This window comes from Brachyistius frenatus, unplaced genomic scaffold (genome assembly GCF_029030835.1).
Source record: "Brachyistius frenatus isolate BFR_SWC_R1_liver_20210118 unplaced genomic scaffold, ASM2903083v1 Contig_21, whole genome shotgun sequence".
NCBI classification, from domain to species: domain Eukaryota; kingdom Metazoa; phylum Chordata; class Actinopteri; family Embiotocidae; genus Brachyistius; species Brachyistius frenatus.
The window spans coordinates 2,569,462-2,593,099 of NW_027210620.1; the positions used below are offsets into that span (position 1 = coordinate 2,569,462).

A 23,638-nucleotide genomic window follows, 5' to 3' on the forward strand; every position below is an offset into this window, starting at 1 on the left:
TTTCTTCAAATTTCAAAAACAAAATTTTCGTTCGTTCACTTTGTATCAAAGTCAAAGTATTGCTCGTGGTATCAAAAATGTTGATGCCCAGCCGCAACCTACTTTATATTCACACGTAATGTCCTGTATTAGATAAACTTTCATTTAAAAACAAAACAAACAAACAAAAAAAGAGGCTAAATTCACTTTCCAAAACAGCTGGGCGAGGGTATCGGCAAATATTTAGCAAACAGGAGGAAACAGTGTCATCGTAGTGGACAATTTTCATACGTAAATTAACGTAGCGTGCACGTACAGCATTTGTTCACATTAGATTATCTGCTGAGTGCGTTCCTTCAATGCAGTGTGGTTAGCCAGCCTCAGATAACGAGTGAGCGTTCTTCTTTCTTTTTCTTTTTTTTTCAAAGTTCAAACAATACGCTGACCTTACAGATGCATCGTCACAGTTGCTTATTATTTCCAAGATAAATAATCAGAAGCATCTTTGGGTGAGAATCTCTTATCTTGAAAATAGAAATAAAAAAAAAAAAAAACGATTGGAGAAAAGGGAGGTTAGAAACTCCTGCTTGACTTCCGCCGCCTTTTATCTCTCAGTGCCAAGACAATTTGTTACTGAGAAAAATGACTTTTTTTTTATTGTTATTATTATTATTATTAAAAAAAAGAAAAAAAAAGCTAAATGATTCCATGAAACAGCGCCACACACGTTTTTATTTTAATTTGTATTATTATTTTCCCTGCTGGGCACTGCAGTTGTTAGCAACAGGAATGAGAGTGCATTAGTTGGTGACTGTTGTCGGCCTTGTCGGCACTAAACGTGAAAATTATTACAAAAGAGCGTCCGGTGGAGCAAAGCATCGTTTTCTGCCGCGGATTTTTGAAACATCAGCTCAGTCTTGAAATTAGCAGAAGAAAACTGTAACATCACCAGACTTCTCCATTTTTCTTCTTCTTTTTTTTTTACTCTTCCGTTTCGAGTTCAAAACTTTTTTTATGAGCTCCGCCACTCCTCCACAATTAAAAGCGCCAAAGTGCAAGGTGAGCGTGGTACATCTCGCGTGGTTATTTGTCAAATTAACAACTAATAAGAAACCTCCCCCCCCCCCCACCACCACCTCCCCACCCTCCGCTGCAGTGTGATCCATCTGCCACCGATCCGAGGCTGGAGCTGCTAATTGCCAACGCCTACACGAGCAGCAGGCAGGGATATCGATTCGCCCGTTCTCGCGTCTCAAACATCTCCAGCGACACCGGGGAGCCGGTGGCGACGCACCCCGCATCATTACGGGTGGCTACCCTTACACTACGCCGTGCCGCTCCGGGAGGACAATTTACCGCGGCCGTGTCTTTTCACGCACGAGGCGCCGCCGCCGCCGCCCGCAACCGAAGAAACTCCTGAGGACGGCAACGGGCGAGGACAGGTGACGAGTCGTCGGCGAGGACGGAGAGGCGCTCGGGTGAAAAGTACAGACGTGATTAAATCTCCGTTTTACAAAAAAAAGAAAAAAAAAGAAGCAAAGATTAAGTGCGTTGAATGGATCAATAATGATGGACAGACAAGACAAAGAAGATTAATCAAAGTGCTCAGAAAAATAGAGCACTTAGGCAAGCAATTAATATGTCAAGGAAAGCTCGCGGGGACACAAAAAGCCGTTAAAATAAATGTAAGAACGGCTTCGGGGGCTATTACTTAGGATTATCGCCATTGATTTTGTCTATATCTGTGAGCGAGTTTGATGTTAATATCCCGATCGATCCAGCATTTTTTTGTATTTTTTTTTGTATTTTTTTTTTTTTTAAGCAGCTTTTGATAGACACCGCTCGCATGTCGCGTCTCGTAAAAAAAAAAAAACGTTTCGGGCGTCAGATTTCATTACGTCGTCCGGACCCCGTTTTCCTCGAGAAAAAGTGGGGGGGGGGTCGATGAAGATCGATCCGCGCGCCGGCAGGGAAAGTTCAGCACATGCTCTGATGAAAATGTGTCTCAACTTTCATATTAGCCTAATAGTCCATCAAAAACAACTGGGACTTAGAGCCCCCCTTCCCCCCGCACTCCCTCCCTCCCCCTCTCCCCAAAACCCGCCTCCCCATGTCAATATGGCTGTCGGCCAGGGCGAGCTAATTCCTTTGGCTTTGCTTCAGATGTTTTGCATAACATGACTTCAACTGACTGACAAAAAAAATGTGGAAAGGGTAAAAAAAAATTTTTTTAAAAAGCACAAGATGGAGAGAGAAATGGAAGGAGAGCTCACTGTGTATAACATCACCAAACGGGTTGGGAGGGGGGGGTTGGAGGGGGCTGAACTGTACTGTGCACGACCGGGTGCACTACAGCGTTTTTGTTCCGTGCATCGGAAAGCAACCACTGGCCTCCATTACCTAATGATGGACAGCTAATGGAAACGAGCGCAAATTAAAGGCGCCCCGCTTTTGCCATGTTGATCACGGCTGTTGTTGTTTACTGTGGTTTTTATATGCCGGACCCAGGAGACGAGCAGACGCAATCTCATGCAGCCCCCCCCCCGGGTCTTCAATTTTCACCGCACCTACTGACACACTTCTGGACATTAACTGGAAGAAATTAGGGATGCATTGCTTTACGGCTCTCATAAACTCCCGGGACTATTGATTGCGGAGCATAATATACAGCGCACACTCAGCACGATTGCAATATAATCTGTTACATCATATATAATATCTACCAGATTGGATGGGCTTTCCTCCTCTATGAAAATGAATGAAAATCTTGTTTGGATAATTTTACCTGGGGTATTAAATCATCCAGCCTGACATAAAACAAAAAACAAAAAACAAAAAAATATATATATAATTGAGAGCTGCACTCAATTTACAACTGGTTTTGGTTTTGGCACTTTCAATCCAAATAACAGTGTTCTTTCTTTTCCTCCACGTCCTCTATAGCCAGCGTGTTATTATTACTACTTAACAGGAACTTTATGGACCAAATGACCTGCATCAGCACCTTTTTTCCTTCTCTGTTTTTTTTGGTCCCTTGTTTTAAAAAAAAAAAAAAAAAAAAAAAACACTTGCGCAAAGCTCCTTCCTTAATGGAGCACTAAAAATAACAACAAATATGTATAATAAAGCCAAAGAAAAATGACAGGGGACCTGTAAAGTGGTCATGATGACATATGCAGAGGCAGCTGCAACACTGATGCATAGAGTAAAAGCTAAAAATGCTTTTTCCAAGCATCATTATACGATCTCATAACAACACGAGTGCTTTTTTTTTTTTTTAAGTTAGGTTTCAAGCGACAATGGAACAAGTTAGATCATTCAAGCGTTACGATTTACTCCTTTCCCTCATATTTAATGACAGTAAATTGAATATATTTGATTTGTCATTGCAGTGGAGTGAACTACTTGATAATGAAAAAAAAAACAACATGTGTGCCGTAGCCTTGACAATTTCATCTTTCACCACATAATTCAATTAAATTCTTTTCAGTTCAATTTCTTTTTAAATAGCGCCAAATCTCAATGCGGGCTTCTTCTTTTTTTTTCAGGGCACTTCAGTCCTTAGAACAGAACTTTACAACATTATACAGAGGAACCCAACAATTCCCAAATCAGCTAGGAGGAAAAAAAAACAAAAAACAACTCCAACAGAGGGAAGGAAAAAAAAAAACTCCCTTTTAACAGGAAGAAACCTCAGACAGAACCAGGCTGAGAGAGGTGGGCGGCCATGTGCAGGGTGTGACCCCGACGGGTCGGGGGCTCCAGCACCATGCAAGGTTAAAACCTATGGCATATGAGAATACAAAAAAAAAAAAAAAACAAAACACATTTGCCGATATCGGTATATCTGCGATAAGTCGATATCGGTCGATAAAAATCGTCCAACTGATAAATCAGTCGGGCTCTAGCTCACGCAGCGACACTGTATAAAATAGCGCATTAAAAAGACCCGTTGAGTGCGTTGACCTCGAAAAATATGTCTGACAGAAAAACTCGCGGTCCGGTTACTAAATATGTCCCAGAGCTTTCATCTCTCCGTGATATATCACGCTGTCAATCATATCCTTGGGCTAATTGTATATCACCGTACATCGGTGTCAATCATGATCTTTTCTTACACGGCAGCTACAGACGGAGGAGTCACAGACAAATTGTTTGAAATGTCCTGCTCACGACTACATCGCAGCGGGTTATAAATCATGTATTATTCCTCGTATGCGCCATATGAATGTTTAATAAGGACAAAGTGTAAACATCCAACTGCCGCAGAAAAATTCGAATCTTTGGGACGCGAATATCGGTCGCCATTTAGCGGATGTCGCAATGAAACATCTCCAGACGTTTTTGCTTCTGTATCACTTGTGTGTGAATCATCACGAGAGAGCCTCGGTGATTTAGGAGGAAGATACTTCAAAAGGTCGCTTCAGCTTCATGCAAAAGCGCATCGGTGCGAAACCTGTTTAATTTTATCGATTGCTTGAATGTCGCTGGATTCTGAAATGGTTGAGATATATAAAAACAAGGCGGGCTGGAGGTGGAGGGGAGGGGAGGGGTTGTCCAATAGATTCAATGTAAATATGCAAAAATTGACTTTTATGAACTTGCGTGTTGCTCTCCGACCCGGCTGACATTTACTGTCCCGTCCTACAAGGCAAATTCCAGCCATCTGCTACTTCGGGCAAGTTCAAGCAAATGTTAGGATGTATTGTATTTGCAACTATTATCTGCCCCGCTTCCACACACACACACACACACACACACACACACACACACACACACACACACACACACAATTCCTCCCCGTCCTGCCCCGCGCATCGTTACCAAAAACAGAAAGCGACGAAACGACGGCCGATTGCCGATTCGTCGCCCGACTCTGCGGCAGCGGCAGATGTGCGGGGGGGGGGGGGGGGGCGTAATTACACACAGGAACTGCAGTTATGTACGTTTCAAAAGGCAGAAGTGTAAACATGTTTCGTAGACCCCCCCCCCCCCCCCCCCCCCCACACCCACAAACACACACGTATACCCCACGCCCCCTCCTGCTGTTATTGTTGTTACTTGCTGCTGCTGCTGCTGTTGTTGTTGTTGTTGTCGTCGTCGTTCCCGCTGTTTATCTTGTTATTCTATTGGCCATCGCTTTTGGCTCTCGCGCCTCCGTCGGCACCTTTTGTGACCGATGGCAGCGCCACTTCTTCACTTACAGATCGGGGAGGGAGGGAGGAGGGGGGGGGAATATGATGCTTAAAAAAAATGACCTCATGTCTTGGGGAGTTTTTTTTGTTGTTTTTTTGTTTTTTACATCACGGAGGCCTAAAAGACTGTTTGTTAAGCATAAAGACACGAACAGCATGAGGTCGATCCGCACTGAAGCATTGCAACGATGCAACTTTCAATAATCAACAGGAAATACTGCATCAAGCAAAAGTAGGAACGAGAGGCTCTGGAAGATCCCATCTAATTGCTGATGCATTATTGACCTCTAGTGGCGGATGTTAATATGGGGCGTAATAAAGTGTGTAAACAGCAGTGAGTGCTCTGCAGCAATGTGGTGATCTTTATGCGAGTTAATTATATGACACTTGACAGGGGCCGGTGTTTACGAAGCGACTCCGACAGTGATTCAACCCGTCGCCGAGGGCCCGTCGCCCCTAACGACGATAAGTGCCGGAGCGGAGTTCACTTATTTCCCATCATTCAATTACGCATGATTGGAACTCGAGTTGAAATCAGTTTCAGGGCTCGGCGGGGCGGCAGAGTTGAAGTTACGTCATACTGAAACCACCGGGCCGAAGCTGAAGAAAGCATACGGCATTCATGTCTAATTTCTAAATGGTCAGTCAGACACTGACGACGTGTCAAATCACGTAAAATTACAGCCGTTTCCCCGCTTCAATCAATATTTTCGACCGCGGGATGAAAGACGGGCGATTTAACCTTCAAACCGATGTTAACGTGCAACAAATTAAAGACAGTCTGCAGTGATTAGAGCGCAGTAACTTTATTCAGACAACATACAAGCAAAAGACCTTTTGCTTTTTTTTTCTTCTCGTTTTACGATGCTTTCGGAAAACTGTACGTAAACAGGCTTTAAGAATCGTCTCATTTGTACTTCGGCAGCTCGTCATCTCTCACCGCGGGGAAGATTTCGATTTCCTTGATGATCCGATCAGCGATAATCTTGTTGTTTGCTGAAACCATCCTTCGGGACATCAAATCGAACGGTCCCCCTGAATTGTCAAACAGAACCAATTTTAAGAGGAACTTCATCTGTGGGCAGTTTTGTTGTTGTTGTTGTTGTTGTTGTTGGGTATTTTAAAGCGCACGCACCGTCAACGTCCAGGAGGACCCCTCCGGCTTCTTGGACTATAACCGCACCGGCGGCGATGTCCCAGCAGTGGATCCCGATCTCAAAGAAGGCCTCCACCGACCCGCACGCCACCAGACACATGTTGGTGGCGGCGGTGCCCGACCCGCGCAGCCTGTCAGGGATCGACCAATCAGAGATGAATGAATACGAACAAACAGTAATTACAGAAGCTGAGGTAGAGAAGAAAAAAAAAAGGTTTCAGCAACAACAACAACTCTTTGTTCATACCTAAATTCAAACGCCTTTTTGTGCTGGTTGTCGTACCCAAATGAAATAATCTACACGGTGTCCAAACGAAAGGCAGATAGTCTATGCACCTTTACATAAAAAATGCAGCGTCGGCAACTAAAAAGGGCCTTCTTAGGGATTTGTTTTGATTCATTTTTACAACTTGATTTGGATGACATTACAGTGTGCAGCTGTTTTGTGTCCACGTTCGTCCACTGTAATATTTTATGCTGAAATCAATTTAATGAATTCATTTCAACCTCACAAAACTGAATTAATTCCAATCAAGTGTCCCACGCTAAAAGATGGCACTCACTTCAGCTTTTGTTGTCGATGTACTGTGGCTACGTTTCGGTTTTGTTGTAACATTTCGTCACGTGGGAAAAAAACAAAACAACAACAAAACAAAAACACGATAATCGAGAAGTCGGCGACCGGGTTTCTGTTTGTTCAACTTTTATCTTGCATGTATTCAGATCGCAGGTGGCCCGTAGCAAAAACGAATGAAGCCTGTTCGGGCAGGTGTGCAGTACACTGAATTGTCAAGGTATCGCTTTATCAAAATGGGCATTTCACGCCGACGGCCGGGGGAAAGGCAGAGAGCGCGTTTGACCGGTGTCAGCAGCTGGCTTTTACCCGACGCAGCTCTCTCCGGCTCTATTGCTCCCGCGCGAGCAAATATGACACCAAGAGGGCCGAGAAAGCAGATTTGCCGTTTTGACTCACCCGTGAGTGGGGATGCAGAGGATCCTCTGCATGGTGGAGAAGATCTTTTTTACCTTCTCCGGGCTCCTGTCAGTTCCGTGCTCGGAGATGATAATGGACTTCTTGATATCTATGATGACAAGCGAGCCAAAGAAGGGTTACCGTTTGTTTTGTTTTTTCAATTCTGGAAATAAGCACGATTGGCCCGTCTAAGAGTGCGTAAAATGAGCGCGCGGGCGATCCCGAAGCGTCTTTACCTGCCACGTCGGACACCTGAAGCTTGTCGTCGTCGCAGAAAGCTCCCTTCCCCTTCCTTGCGTGATACATCTTGTCCTCCAAGCAGCTGTACACGACGCCGAACTCCAGCTGGAAACGGACGACGCGGTGTTGAGCCGTCACATTTGGCAACAAAACTGGGATAAACCGCTTTCGTTAAATGTAAAAGTCCATTATTTTGATGAGTCATACCTCCTTGTTGACTGCGAACGCGATAGACACAGCCACAAACGGGAATCTGTAAGGAAATCCACGGACATCGGGTTAATATCACTTTAATACCACTTTAATATCTATATTTTTCTGAATTTTCCAACTATTTCTCTCATGCTAGGCTGACAAGAAGTGCTGGAATAGACCATTTTTTTTTACATTTATTTATTTATTTTTATAGCTGTGCTAATGAATTAGTGAGATTACCTTCTCAGAGATTTAAGAACATGTTGGTGCGATTTGGTAGACCGGGGAAAATTAAAAACGACTCTTTTTACATTCGACAAAGTACGATTTTTATCCGGCTCCGTCGGTGGCCACGATGAGATGGGACAGCAAAAAGGTGCGGAAATCTCATTTGAAAAGATTTAAACACTAAAAATCTGTATTTACCATCAATGAAATGAGTCCCATTGACAAACAACCGGGTGATCATCGGATCGGCTCGGATGTTGTTTTTAAACATTTGCCTCGGCGCTCATCCCGTCAGTACTTGTGCAATAAGCCCACAGCGGGAACAGGTTTGGCATATTTCAACACACCCTCGCTGCTAATGCAAACGCAGTAAATATCGGGTCCCACGGTGCGAAAAGAACCTCCCCGATCCACTGCGTTTCGTTGCTGCGGGGTTTTGTCCGAGAACAGAAAGTGCTGGCTTCGACCACCGCCACGATAAAGCGCAACCGACGCGTCAAACTGTTTTCCCGGCGTCTCACCCGTGCACGAAGTTTGTGGTGCCGTCCACCGGGTCGATGATCCATGTCGGTTTGTCGGTCAAGATGCACGGCTGCCCCTTAGCGACGGACTCCTCCCCGATGAAACTGCAGCACAGGAGGAGCAACAAACCAGTGAGGGATATCGGTGCGTGACGGAGACATTTTGTTCCTTATATTATATAAAGGTGTGTGTGTGTGTGTGTGTGTGTGTGTGCGCGCGCCAGTCGAGTCTCACCAGTGCGTGCCCTGTCCAAACTCCTCTATGAGAGAGCCTATGATGATTTTCTCCACCCTCTCGTCGGTCTTGGTGACGAGGTCCACGGTGGAGCTCTTTGTGGAGATTTTGATTTCGCTCTCGCCAGCTTTCCTGATTACCTGATTAAAAGAAACATCGTTGGCACGCGGTCATTGCACTTCAAATGAGGAAGAGACATTCAAAAAAAGAAATCATCTCGGAAGATCTCCGCTTCAAACGGGTGTCCGTTTTGGTCGCCGCCAGTCGCCCCTGGAAACGGCCCAACAATTACCGGCCCCGTGCATTTGAAGTATTACGACACTCGTGTGGCTATATTCCCGGGGGGGCGGGGTGGAGGGGGGGTATCACAAGTGGTGCGGTTAGTGGCACGTTGTCCACGACGGGGCACTGGTTGTTTCACCAGAGAGGGTTGGCGCAACAGGCCCGCTGATTTGGATCTCCGCGAGGTCCCAAAAAAAAATAAATAAATAAATAAATAAAACACACAGCTGCAATTCACCACCTCGTCGCCCACAGGCGGCAGCCAAACAGGAAGAGAACAGAGATCTCCGCGATTGTTTCAAGAGTTGCCCCCGATCTGCACAAACTACATGTTTACGACCTACCGCTCCAGCTTTTCTTGCCACCGAGATGGCAAACTCGTACGCCTTCTGCCACGGGTCCGCCATCCTGTCTCTGTGTGCGTGTGGAGGCGGGGAGGGGGGGCGAGGGGTTGGAGGGGGGGTTGGGGGTGGGTTGTTTTTTGTTGTTGTTTTTTTTTTCCTTTGTAGAGTCTGTAAAATAAATAAAGCCTGTAAACTTCAATGACAAATCAAAGTGTAAAAGTATGAACGATTCATAAGTCACCGACGGACAGGACATGCAAATCAGAAGGTGTTTCCTGAGCGATGCGTCGTCCTCGAGGGCATCGGGCCGACGAAACGCCGACAAGCCTGCGCGGCGAGCGCTCGTCTCTTACAACACAGTACGTTACGCAAGACTTCGCCCCCACCCTCCCCCAACCCCTGCTGAAGGTATCTGTACGTCCTGCCTAGTCACCACCGCAAGACACGGGTGCAAACAAGTGTGCAACATATCGTGTTGAAATCTGTCTGATAGCCGTTTCCGAATTAGAGCCTGCAGGTGTAATACAAAAAAAAAAATGAAAATGACATGACATGTTGTAAGTTGCTGTGTTAGTAAGACACTTCAATCCCATTTAGTTTTTTTTGTTGTTAAAGAGCTTGTAATTGATAGATACAAATATTGTCATCTTTTTTTTTAATTTGACCGAAAAACAAAAACATAAAATCTTTAGTATTCCCTGCAGTCTTCCTGTCGGGCTGCGCAGGTACAATTTCTGCCCGTCAGTGTCAATCAATGGCTTGTACGCCTGACAGGCGAAACACAGGGCAAAAAAGTTTCAATATCACCCGCAGATGCTCATTAGGTATTGAGGTATTCGTGTTATCGACATTTAAATTTCACCTCCTCTTTTCGGTCATCTGACTTTGGGAAAGTTAGGGACATCTGATAACTCTGACAGAACAGTACAAAATAGAGGGACTTTAAGGAAATAAGCCAATAATTCACTCACGGATACAAAGAAATAAATCATCTTTTTTTTTTTTCTTTCCTTTTTTTAAAAAAAAAAATCCACTTAAAGATAAACTGGCTTCATCATTTACAGACAGCACAGAAAGGAATCTACTGTGAAGCAGTCTTTACCTGGTGGAGTCTGGGGCGCTGCTGTCTGGTTGCCTCTCGATGCTGGTGCAGCTTCTTTTGAAATGCTTAACTGTAAAGCGCTGGGTTGGAAAGATGAGCCAACTCAAAAAGATGGCATGACAGAGTGGGGAAAAGTACTAGCTCCGCCCCCCCCCCCCTCCCCTCTGGTACTTCCTCACAGCGACCATGGCGGAAAAAAAAAAAAAAGAACAATTAAAAAAAAAAAAGCAATCTGCCCATACGAAGGCAGACCTGCAACGACACGACGCCACATTCACTACGGAGCGAATGCATCCAAGTGAGCGGAAAATTCCTGTCGTGTCTTCCCAGCTCTTGTGGAGATGTCGCGGCGAAGCCACGCCCTGCTGTAAACACTTCTTTGCTATTCAAATGCATAAAAGCTGGTTTGAAGTAGCAATTAAATGCATTCTGTATTTATTTGCCAACTTCAACACCAGTTTCACCATAAACCTGGAATCTTTAAATCACGACAGATCTTGGGAGGTTAAAGTAATGGTTAAAAAAAAAAAAGAAGAAGTTCTGTTCCAGCTCCTGGCTTGTTTTTCTAAGACAGGATTCGGCATGGCAAACTAAGCTCCTGACGGTTTTATATTTCCTGACAGTTTCCCAGCTATTGAGATTTTTTTTTTTTTTTTTTTTTCTCATGTCCTTTTATTGTATTCCATTGCTGCATAGTAGTTTGAAAGGTCCCCTGGTGAGTCAGCGCAGATTGTGTGTGCCGGCTGAAAGCTGGATAACATCCTGACAATAAGTATATACTGCAGATCCGCAGATGTGGAGGTGTCATTATTTCTGTGTATATCTCAAAACAATTTATTCCTGCAACACTTACTGCAGTTTTGATATCTCACCGTCTGGTTTGGTATGGACGTTTAGTTTCAGTGCACGTGGTGGTCAATGCTGATTGGTTAAAAGGCTGCGCCAAGAGTTTCCAAAATAACCGTAAGGTCTCTGCCCCAGTAGGTAGGAAGGAAGGAAGGAAGGAAGGAAGGAAGGAAGGATGGATGGATGGATAGATAGAGTTTTTTTAATCCCCAAAGGGAATTTTTTTTTCGCTACAGCAGCATTTATAGATACAGGAAAGAAATAAAACAACAGTAAAAAATATTAAATATAAAAATGCACAGTATATACAAAAAAATAGAATAATTAAATTAAAACTAACTAAACAATAGTGCAAAGTTTTTTAGTTTTTTTTTTTTTATATTTAAACAACCAAGAAAAACAGACAACGGTGTTATTGTTGCGTGATGGATTTTTCCAGAGGTGAGTTATTGTACAGTCTTATTGCAGTGGGCAGGAATGATTGACAAGAGACAAATGCCTATGGAGCGTGCATTTGGGTGTGGTAAGACCAGTCTCCTGTGATGGAGAACTAAGCGGAAACCTCCAGGGCTGAAAAATAAAGCCAAGTGCGCAAGTGCCCCAAAAAAAATAAACTGCAGTTCCTCGAATGGCCACTCGAGGCCGACTCCAAAAAGTGAGTCAATTTCCACAGACGTCCATGTTTACGGCCCGGTACCAAAACCAGGATTTTGGTTTCTATTGTTCATTTCTATGCAACGCTTCACTTTGAATTGTATTAGGGATTTTAAGTTGTGCACAATTAAGGGTGGGGCTGCTTTTAAATGAAAAGTGGGTGTTGTGATAAATGCCGAGCATGCTCGAAAGGGTTTCCACCACCAGATTGTCAGAGACCGTCCGTGGTGCAGCTCCACCCGTGCGCCACCTTGTTGCCCATTTTTGGATTCGGCTGGAGTGAGATGGAGTCCGACGCTGCCAAGGCAGCAACAGCTGGAGCCACCCAGGCGGAGCTTTAACACCGCTCATCGGGAAACCCGTCGGTGACGTCACAAAGGCTACGTCCAGGTTTTTTTTTAGGTTTTTAAAAAAAAAAAATTTATGAACACTGCTTGTGATTTTGCCCTGGGAATGTCGCCACACACACACGACACTGCGTTCGTTACCTTATACGGACTTAACAGAAAATCATTGAGGTCATAAGTCAGAGATGCCGTTCGCAGAGATGCAGTCTGCGGTACGCGCTCGGAGGTTTTGGCCCCGACGTGACACCGTAACTCTCTCTTTCATTAAACGCACGCTGCGCTGAAGTCCCTGGGGAGTACAAAAGACAATTTTCTGAATCATCAAGCTACTTCTCATGCAACGCTGACAGTTGACTTGCAGGAAGTGATACCTTGCTGCAAGACAGATTGTTCAATTACTGGTAAATGCCGCATGTCTCAAGAAAATGATGTTGCATCTTTTGCTTATGGCGCGTGGGGCTCGTTTAAAACGTTTCAAAAACAGGGCACACGCGCGTGAAAGGGGGGGGGGGGCGACAAAACTTGACGCCGGTGAACTGCGAGTGACCTTCTCCGTACTGAACTGAACTGCAGATACGCACCAGAACGTGCGTTCGGTTCTACATTGTCCGCCACGTCGTGTCTTTTTAAAAAAAAAAAATGGTTTATTGTTTTTTCCTCCCCAGGGGCCTCGTTCAGACACGACGCTCATCACCGCCACACCTTGCGCAACTCCTGCGTGTTGAAATATGCCAAACCCGTTCCTGCTGTGTGATCGTTGCGCGAGTACTGACAGGATGAGCGCCGAGGCAACTGTTTAAAAAAATAAAAAATAAATAAAAAAAACTACATCTGAGCCTCGTGAAGTACGTTCGTCATCCCGTTTCAGTGTTCATATGGAAACAGCTTTGTTAAACAACGACGAAGCTGGCAGACAACATCGCCATCCTCGTATACAAGTCACGGATTTGCTCGAAATCCTATTGCACGAGCTGCAGCTAAAACAAATAGACCTGTGTTGAATCTAACAGATCAGAATGGGATACCATGGAGGGAGGAGGAGAGGGGTTTTTTGGGGGGGGTGGGGGGGGGGTTGTTGAAAAGTTTTTGCTTGACTGGAAGCAGCAGGAGAGCACTTGTCACCCCGTTGTCCCCGTTGTGCACTAAATATAAGACGCTCTCAGAAATGGTGGGAGACAACACAGAGGGAAGTGATAGGACAAGCAAAACAAATAGATCAGTCCCGCTGTCTCCCTGCCAGGTCCGTTATGAATAATTTATCCGGGATGACGGATGTTTTGGATGTTCGGCTCCCCGGAATCACAGCTGTAACCGAAGGGGGCCGCCGGCATGTTGAAGTTGCTGAAGGTCAGCCGTTGTGGTCCCTGAAAGATGAGGCGTTTTGTCTCGACTCCGAGCCCCCGCTTTGAGCCTTCGACAGCGAGAGTCTGAGGCTGAACTCGGCCACGAAGGACGATGAGCAGCTTCTCTTCAGCATGTTTACCACCCTGGTTCACACAGGCCCGACACACGACGTCCAGCTGAGGCCGACGGAGGTGCTTCGGACGATTTTGAAGACCTCCTGAGCATCGCAAGAAATGAAGCGTCAAAACCCACCGAAGCGTTTTCAAAGCTTCCTGTAGCAGCCAGAATGTATGTAACACAGCTCATAAGAGCCCACACAACAGGTGGTCAAGACATTTTACATTTCTGTGACGGCGCAAGAGGGACAAAACTCAGCAGACCATTTTAAGTCGATCCTCTGCTAAACGCCTGTACAAAAGTGTCACGGCGATCAATCGAGACACTCGTCACGAGATTTCTGTCTGGTGCAGCAACAAGCCGCCGTAGTCGCTCTGTAGAGCTTCAAAAATGGATCAAAGATTCTGGTACGTTTCTCTGAGAGCCGGTGTTACACGGAAGTCTGTCACCCATCAGATTCTGTGACCTGTCCCGATATTCTTCACCTCACTTCCTCATGCCTGAACTGAACCGACACCGCGGGTCACAAAATCTGACAACAACACCGAACCCGGGGGGGGGGGGGGGGGGGACTGTCTGGACGTCCTAAAGCACGAAGTGGTGGGAAATAACTCTTCAAAATGACACCTTATCACATCAGGCTGGCTTTATTTCCAGAATTTGATCTACTACTTCACATTCTGGTACATCTGGGTTCAAGCCAAGATGGTAGATTGAAGACTGATGCAATACCGAGATAGAAATTGTTTTCTGACTGAGTAACTTGCATGGTATGATGACTGCATAGATGAAAATGTAGGGCACCATGGGGGGGGGGGTGATTGAAACTGTAAGAAGCATTTTAAAACCCTTTCATCGACTTCCGATGACATGCTGCGAACTGATGAGAAATAAGCTTTTGAATTAAGTACTCGTAAAATCTACAGTCACGAAAATCCAGATCTACATTGCTCTTTCGGAGTCGATTCACAATTTTGAAGGCCAGTGGGCAAGCGGCCTCCATTTTCTCTGTACCGCAGATCTGCGGGGAGGCTCGAGGCCAGCGGTTTATATCGGGGCAATTGGGATTTCTTCCCGACGGAGGGAGGAGGGAGGGAGGGGGGAGGGGGAGGCCGCATGGTGTCCGCTTCCAACCTGCCATTATACCTACGGGGATCTGCAAAGTGGACTCGCATCGCATGCGCCATCATCCAGACAAATGCAACTGAAACTGCTTAAACGCACACGTATCAGGAGAAGCAAACCGAGGCTGCACGGCAGGGCGCCTTGAGCTAAATGCTGACATCAAAGTGCTAACTGGGTAATGAATGATATAATAATAATAATAATAATAATAATAATAATTTGTTTTTTTGCAAAGCCGAACCACACTCCACTGCTGTGGGCACATTTTGGGTTTATCATAATGAAAAAGGAGAGGCCAATAACTAGAGCGAGGCGATTTGTCAGATTTGCAGCAAAAAAAAAAAAAAAAAAAAAAGGTGGCGAGTAAAGGCGTTAATACCACAAGAAAATAAAAATAAAAAACAACACATCTGTCCACCACAATACCCAAAACGACCAAACTTGGAAAGACAGCGGCAACCGGCTGTACACTCAACGTCAGTGATTTTCAACGTATATTTAAGTCTTTGTTTATAAGTGCAATTTTTGTTTACAAAGTCTAAAACTGCAAAACAAGTCGCTACGTTGGCCAGGAAGTACTCCGCGCTGGCTCACGACGCAAAAACCGACATCTGACCTCTGACACGCTCTCGCGAGACTTTACGATTTCGGCTTTACAGTGCAAAGTCAAATGAACATGATTACGTTCCAAAACAATCATTTAAAGTTATCAAAACGATTATTGCATATTGTATAAATTTCCTATCGACCCAATATGTAATTTTTAGTTTTCAGAACAAACGCCTTGGGGCGGGGGGGGGGGGGTGTTTTAGCCTTTTTTTAGCGGTTGCTGGGCCGAAAACGTACTGTTGCCGTAGCAACTCTTAAGCCGCCGCCTGACTGAAAAGACAAAAATCGCAAATTCAAAATAAGTGCCTTACTAAAGTTGTTCAAAACTGTCTACAGAGCCAGACTCTCCAATCTCCTCAGGCACTTTTTTTTTTTTTTTTTAGTGTGTTGCAGGAAAACACAGCTTCTGCAGTTTTTTTTTTTCCAAAGAACAATGGCTGGCACTTCCTCACAGGAACTAGGACATAAATGGTAGAAGCATAAGGGCCGTGTCACTAATAACTCTGTAAACAATGAAAGAACATAAAAAAAAAAAAAAATTTAAATAAATCTAGTGCGGATAGTGAAAAAGGTGGACTTCCAGCACACACCAACTCTGCAACTCATTCCCAACACCGGTGACGATTACGCCGGCGCTGCACCCACCCTGCTGCAGACCAACATGCTCCATTGGTTTCTGAGATGATGGAGGAGGAGGAAGAGGAGGAGGAGGAGGAGGAGGGGGGGACGCTCAAGTAAAGTGTTTTAAAACCATTTGTTAGTCATCAGCAAACACAAGCTGGGAAAAAGCAAACCCTCGGAGAGCGAAACTCGGGGCTATTTCATAGAGCAACATCAGCCCTTGGGAGGGTGCAATCCGCTGCTCTGCATGTGCAGTGTCTTCAGCAGCGACTCAAAGGGCAAAGAGGGAAATGCAGCGAAGAATTTTACATGGTGTAAAAGCCGGAGATGCTTTTATCTCCCCGTTAAATCATAGCGGCAGCAGTGAGTGTGCGGGGTTGTTGTTTTTTTTTTTCTTCTCGTGTTTAATGTAGTGTCAGAGGCCTGTTTTTTTTTTTTCTTCTGTTTATTTGGTTTCCTGAGAGCTTTCCTGTTCATGCTTTTACTTTATAGACTGTTTTTTTTTCTTTTTTTTAACATGGTGATGCAGGCCTTGTTGTTGATTGATACAGAGATTTTTTTTTCCCCCCCATTTGCCGGAATAACTTGTAAATAATAACATATGGAGCTGGCACGGCAGCTTTTTTTTTTTTTTTTTGCGTTCTCACAGCGCAGCAGCAGAATTTTTCACAGGAACATTTGAACGAGGCAAAACAAGACCGATTTTTTGTTTTTGTTTTTTTTATTGTGCGTTGTTTCCCTTTTCCATGATTTATCCACATATTTCAAATGACGAGTCTTAACGCCGAACTCTCCGCCAGCATTTTTCTTCTGTGGAAATTTCAGACTTCAGTCACGCTGCCAGTTTTTGTCTTCGGTTTACGACGGCGACGTGTGCGTGCGTGTTCACACCGGTCTCTGCGGGGCTTCGGTCACATGATCTCATCCACGCGTGTCCAAAAAAAAAGAACGCTGCTCATAAGTATTAGATATTAACAGCGATTTTACAAAAACACAAACAACCGTACTCCACACACACACTTTTAAGAATAAAGCAGTTATACAGTACAAGAGAGTTGTATGTACACAGTTAGTGGTGTGTGTGCACTGTTACTTGCATTGAGGGTAGTGCAAACTAGGAATGGCGCTATAACAACAACAAAAATGCACTCGCGTATTTAAAAACGCATTCAACTGAACAATCGGTGAAAAAAAAAAAAGATTTACAGAAAAGCAATATTTTTGGTCGAAAGTTGGACAGCGTTATTCTAAAGTTGCTTCACTGGCGTCGAGGTATTTCATAAGTCAAATCCCTCGGTCTTTGTTCTGGCTGTGTCATTCACGTAGATATATATATATATAAATGCCGCATGACTGGAAGTGCCGATATACGACGATGACTCGCAAAGAAAGCTGAAAGTCGGAGCTCCGAATAATGAAACGGAACCCACTCGGGCGTTCTCCCGGGGTAAGTGCGTGGTTTTTGGTTCTTTAAGGCGGAGACGGATCCGAGGCCCACGGCAGCCGAGTGCGTTCTACGCGGCTCGAGTTGGGTTAAAAGAGGGTTTTAAAGTTTCCCTAGTCGTCGGCGTCGTCCCTGCTGACGTTAAACTCCGTTATCTCCTTGGAAATGCGTTCCGCTATCGCCCTGCTGCTGGCGACGATCAGCCTCCGAGACATCAAATCAAACGGTCCACCTGGTTACGAGAAGGGAAAAAAAAAAAGAAGATAAACGAGCATCACATTTTTCTTATTGCATGCTTAAAAGGGTGTGGGGTTCATAACCTGTAGAAAACAACTGATCTGTTCCGTGCCGTTGATAAAGCTGAAAACGATTCGTATAATTGTCCCTTGACAGAAAACTATTTGACGATTAAATTGGTCATTTTTAAATTTCCAAAGATTATCTTGTATGGAGTTTCTAAAATGTGAAAACAATAATGAAAATCAAATGTTATATCTTTTGAGTTGAAAACTTGAAAAAGATCTGAGGCACCCAAGAGTAATTAAAAAAAAAAAAAAAAAAAAAAAAAAAAGTCAGTGGTCACATGACCAGTATGGACCAATGAACTGTCACCCAGTTCATGGGAGCAGGTAAAAGACACATGATAGGAAACATAACGTCCGGACTATAAACCAAATGCAGATATTAATCCAAAAAAAAAAAAAATCTCTTAATAGTTTAACATACATTTAAACATTAAGTAGCAACTAACATTTAAACTCACCCAGTTGTCCAAAGAGGGAAAAAAAAAATACAATACACAGAGGCACAGTTACAAAAATGGAGACAAATCAAGTTCTGCATTCAAACCGGGGTACTGCGTGGCTTTTAATGTGTAGAGTCAAAAGGATTCTCTTTGTTTTTCACGTTTTCAACTCAAACGGTTTGATCCCGAAACTGAAGAGCACCAGCTTGACGACAATTCACACCCGAGCAGCACTCCACGCTGGCAGCTTTTGTCGCCGTTATAACCTCGTTACGCATCGTTGTAAAATTAACATCTAGGTTTTGGGAGACTTTTGGTAGAACAAAACGAGACATTTAAAAGATGCCACCTTCTGCTCACCTATTTTTTTGTTTTACTTTTTGTTTGACAAACCAAACAACCTATTTATCACCAAAATAATCTGCAGGCCAATCTTTTGCTAAATATCTGATTGTAAACCAACTTCAAAAACAGGAAAAAGCCTCAATTTTGCACAGTTAAACCAAAGCAAAGCTCCAATGTGGCACATCAGAATAATAAAATAAAAATAAAAAAAATCAGTGTTGTTTGAAGAGCTCCTGTTTTCTCACCTGAAATGTCCATGATGACTCCTCCGGCCTCGGTGACAACCGCTGCCCCTCCGGCCATGTCCCAGCAGTGGATGCCCATGTGGTAGTAGGCGTCAGCCGACCCGCACGCGACCAGACACATGTTGACAGCTGCACTGCCCGGGGAGCGGATTCTGAGGAGGGAGATGGGGCGTTTCGTTTCTCAATACCAGATGCGGAGTTAAAGAGTTGAATGTGCGCGAGTGTTCACCGCAGTAATCCTTTACTTTTTCACAAAATGGAGCCCAATGGTGATATTATTGTCGGGGCTGTTATCGAGGCTGCACCGTTTACATTCACCGTCCCTGCAGTTGTGGCTGCAGGATGGCTTTCATTGTGAAGGTGGCGCCACAGGAAAACACATTTGCATATTTACCCGTGCACAGGGATGGTGAGGATGGCCCTGATGTTGGCCAACATCGTTTTGAACTGCTCAGGATCCTTCTTGAAGCTCATTTCTGTCAGCACCAGGGACTGACTAATATCTTGGATGGAGACATTAATAATTAAAATACAATATTAGCATTCAACAAACAGCATCCAGTTTATTGTCTCTCTGGAAAAAAAACAAAAACAGAAGCAAGGCAAATTTTTTGCCATGAGAAAAGAATCTTGCTGTGATTTTGCCTCCACCTGGTGGATTTGTTTTGTAACTGCATCTCCAAAAAAAATCTGGGCGCGATTATCAATACTGACCTTCTTGTCCAGAGACTTTGATCGGGACTCCGTTGCAGAAGGCTCCCTTCCCCTTGCGTGCGGTATACATTTTGTCCTCGATGCAGCTGTAGACGATCCCAAACTGTATCTGAGACCGAGAGGCAGCACAGAAAACAGCGGTGACTCATGTGGATGCGGGAGGACGGCTAAAAATAGACCAGCAGCCGTTTAAAAAAGGGGAATATTTACTTGTAGCAGTCTTTATTTAATTCACTGGGTTAATGGGTCAACTATTACGTGAATGTTTCGTTTAATTAAGACATCACAGCGTCCAAAAAAAAACCAAAAGGCACGGAACGAAGCCTACCTCTTTCTTCACCGTGAAGCCGATTGATACAGACACAAATGGGAACCTGCCCGAAAGGGGAAATTTACAATATAAAAACATTCATTTAAGCGAACTCCCTTTAGATTTAAGCTCAGAGGAATCCATTTCTATTATCAGTTCAGTTTCATCTGGGTTGTCTAATTATCCCTGACAGAGAGGGCGATCCGAGCGAGAGAGAGAGAACCTAATTAAAAGATAAAAATAGTGAAGCAGCGACTGGAAGATAAAAACGAAATCCGGCGCCGTATCGGAGCTTTCGCAGGAGATTCTTGCGGCGTTCAGTCGCAGGCAGTCGTACCTGTGAACGAAGTTGGTGGTGCCGTCGATAGGGTCGATGATCCAAGTGGGATTGTCGGTGAGCACGCTGGGGGCGCCGGCTGCGACCGACTCCTCACCTATAAAGCTTCAGAATAAAAGACGGGGGGGGGAGAGGGGGGGAAATAGGCAAATGAACAAAAATTTTAAGTTTTATGACCAACGCAACCGTTATACTTCCAAGTTAATAACGTTGTACTCGACACCTGCCGTATTTTCAGCCTAGAATACGTGCTGTCGAGTACAAAGTGCTGGATTCAAGGTCGTAGTTGCCATGAAGGTCACAGAGGTCGTGTCCTCTCCACGCGTTCCTTGATTTTGGGCAGTCCGGTGTGATTTAAGGACGTTTACATTCAGCACTCAACACTTGTAAACATTTGATAAATTGGTTTCAAGTCATTTCGAGACGTGGAATATTCAACTTTCAGGCCAAAAGACAAAAATCAACAAATAAACGGGAGGATTCTCAAACAGAACAGGAATCCCTGGCAGTGTGAAAAAGAAGGTTTTGCAGCAGCATTCAGATCTCCATATTTACAGATTTAAATATTTAAAACACTCGATATCATCAAATTTACACACCCCGTTTCGGCTATTTCACAATTTGTTTTATTGTTTTTTTTTGTGGGTGTTGCTCATTCTGTTAGGATTTTTAATTTCCAGCCAACAGCTGTGGGGTGCAGCGGGACAATACAGGGCGGATTGCTCGATTTAACTCAAACTATTATCCAATTTGCAAACAATGAGCAACGTGAAATTAGTGAACACGAAACAAATTAAAGCACGGCATGAAAATAGGGGAGGCCTTTTGTTTTTTTTGTTGTTGTTTTTTGTTAGAAAACAACCCACGAATAAACCTAAAATGACACGTTTCCCTCGTTACGTTCTCTGCTCAAACAGATTACCTGTGCGTCGGGTACTTTTCCTTGATGGAAGATATAATGAGCTGCTCCACTTTCTGGTCCGTCTCGGTCACCAGGTCGACCGGCGAGCTCTTCTGCATGACGGCGATGTCGCTCTGGAGCGCCTCGCGGATCGTCTGCCGGAAACACGACAATGATAACCAGGTGGACATTTTTTTTTTTTTTTTTTTTGCATGACTGGCTACATCTGGCGCTTTAATTATCTCAACATGTTGATGTGTTGTGATTACATATTGTAAGGGACAATAACGGGCCCACGGATAACAAGGTGCCGGGGGCTCCAGATATCTTTACGAGTTGTCGTTATTGTCTCTTCACAGACGGAAGCGCCTTCGTACGTACGTTTGAATATCACAGGCAGACAAATTGTTTTTGCATTAATAAAAAGGAGAGGTAACCTTGCAAAAGAAACTTCAACTCAAATTAGGTTTGAGGTCGATTTTGTATTTGGAGGCAGAAAATGGATTAGGGTGACATTGCATATGCGATGCAAATTCAAAAGCGCTTCACGCGAAACCATACGGCCAAAGAAAAGGACATATAAAACAATTAAAAACAGTGATAAACATTAAAAAAAGTCATTAAAACATTAAGAAAGCTAAAAAATAAATAGGATAAAAAGTTACAGTGCATTTTAAGATCTCCTCAAATCCGATCCAGTGAAAGGCAGCAAACGGAGAAGTCCTCCGTCTGGATTTAGAGGAGCCCAGAGTTGCAGGTTTCTGGGAGTTTGCTCCAAGATATGTGGAGCATTAAAAACTGAACGCAGGTGAGCAGATCAGAAATGTATTTTGGTGATTTATTGGGACCAACAGCAGGATTTTTAAAGTCGATTCTTTGTTCATCTACTTCAAACGGCCAACTTTATCCCTTCGTCAAGGCGCTCGGTGTCTCTGGAGTCTGTTTTAAAAACTTGACAAGACTGCATTTGTTTTTTTGTTTGTTTGCACACACACACACACATCTTCAAAATGTTGAATAATTTATTAGACAAGAGTTCACCTGGAAACTCTTCCACAACATGTCTCATGAGGACTGCTGCTGCAGTAAATAGGCAAACTGTGAAACAAAACTGACTGTAGGTGTGAAAGTTTATCACCGTTTTCATTCAAAACAAAGTGAATTTGGAACATTTAAAAAAAAAAAAAAACGATAAAAGCAGTTGTTGTTTTTTGTTTGTTTGTTTGTTTACCTTCCCAGCTCGTTTAGTGACATCCACGCAGTGGTCCATGCACTCCTGCCACGGATCACTCATGTTGACGGTGAAGAAGGAGCAGATTTAGTGAAGACACCTGTGGGGGAAACCAACACGAGGGGTCAGGTCATTGTGAAGCACAAAACTCGCATGCATTAGCTCCCTGCTGGCTATCAGCTCGGCTTTAAGAGGGCGAAAACACGGAGTAACAAAAAAAAAAAAAAGGACGGTGAGCTTCGTGATAGCTGCGGCTACAAACATTACATTTAACGGTTTTGTCAGTTTACATTTTTTTTTAAAAAAACCGACGCTGTACTAAAATAAAACTGGAAGGAGCTGAAGCTAATTCAACCCACCTCCTGACTGACAGGCGTCCAGTTTTAATCACGGAGTGGGTGGGACTAAAGAGAGAACTCGGAATCTCATTGGTAGAAATCTCCGCTTTTATATTGGGTAAGAAGGCGGTCATGTGACTTCGCAGGAACCAATAAGTCACAGTCAAAAATGCAGGAGGAGGCGGGAACAAGCGGGTCAATTATTGCACGCGTCTTGTCACTCGTAAACACACATTTATAATCAATGAAGTTGTAACTTATCATTCGTTTTGATATTGAAGACGTCTTATTAAATGTTCACCACGCCGGCGGGAGACGTAAGAGGACACAGCAAAAAAAAATCTCACACGAGATGAAGTCACACTGGAAAGTTGGATTTTCTTAGTTTGAAGTTTTGCCACATCCATTCCGCTTGTTTTTTTTAATTTATTTTATTATTATTATTATTATTATTATTATTTTATAGGCAATTTAAAACAAATTCATATAATATGATAGATATTAAGCTGGGAAAAAAATGCCTCTTTAGGCCAGGAGGTGGCAGCAGCAACACTAAATGGCAATGTAATACAGCTGCCTCTTATGAGAAAGATCACAATCACACATTATGTTGTGGGTTTTTTTTTTTTTTTTTTTACTCCTCATGGTGTTATCATTTTGAAATGCCATTCAGTGAAAATATATTAAAAGATGATTTCAAAAAACAAAGATGTGACTTCACTTTATGCATGAAAGGACATGATTTTTAATTTCAAAGTTGTTGTTTTTCCACCAGACGTGAATGTGGCACTAAATAAAGTAGTGCTTACAAGATTTTACATGTTCTTTAATTATTGGCGTATTTTTTTGCTTGTCGGTGGAGAATTTCTTTGTTTCTTTTTAAGGTCTGGGTTCATTTCTAGCTTTGTTCAGCAT

At 43.8% G+C, this 23,638-nt stretch overlaps 2 protein-coding genes across 2 annotated transcripts; both read right to left on the reverse strand.

Moving 5' to 3' along the window:
- Positions 1-5,964: 5,964 nt before the first annotated feature.
- LOC138619785 (inositol monophosphatase 1-like) lies at positions 5,965-9,449 on the reverse strand. The gene is made up of 8 exons (XM_069696553.1): positions 9,349-9,449; positions 8,723-8,862; positions 8,488-8,592; positions 7,751-7,796; positions 7,540-7,648; positions 7,304-7,412; positions 6,310-6,461; positions 5,965-6,209 (listed from the first exon to the last, which is right to left on the reverse strand). Exons 1-8 carry the CDS (start codon positions 9,409-9,411, stop codon positions 6,082-6,084), a joined length of 852 nt encoding a protein of 283 aa, XP_069552654.1. The 5' UTR covers positions 9,412-9,449; the 3' UTR covers positions 5,965-6,081.
- A 7,454-nt stretch (positions 9,450-16,903) lies between these two features.
- On the reverse strand, positions 16,904-22,699 carry LOC138619724 (inositol monophosphatase 1-like). Its single transcript, XM_069696412.1, has 8 exons — positions 22,386-22,699; positions 21,176-21,309; positions 20,254-20,358; positions 19,935-19,980; positions 19,607-19,715; positions 19,287-19,395; positions 18,893-19,044; positions 16,904-17,789 (listed from the first exon to the last, which is right to left on the reverse strand). The coding sequence occupies exons 1-8, from the start codon at positions 22,446-22,448 to the stop codon at positions 17,671-17,673; spliced, it is 837 nt and encodes a 278-aa protein (XP_069552513.1). The 5' UTR covers positions 22,449-22,699; the 3' UTR covers positions 16,904-17,670.
- Positions 22,700-23,638: the final 939 nt, after the last annotated feature.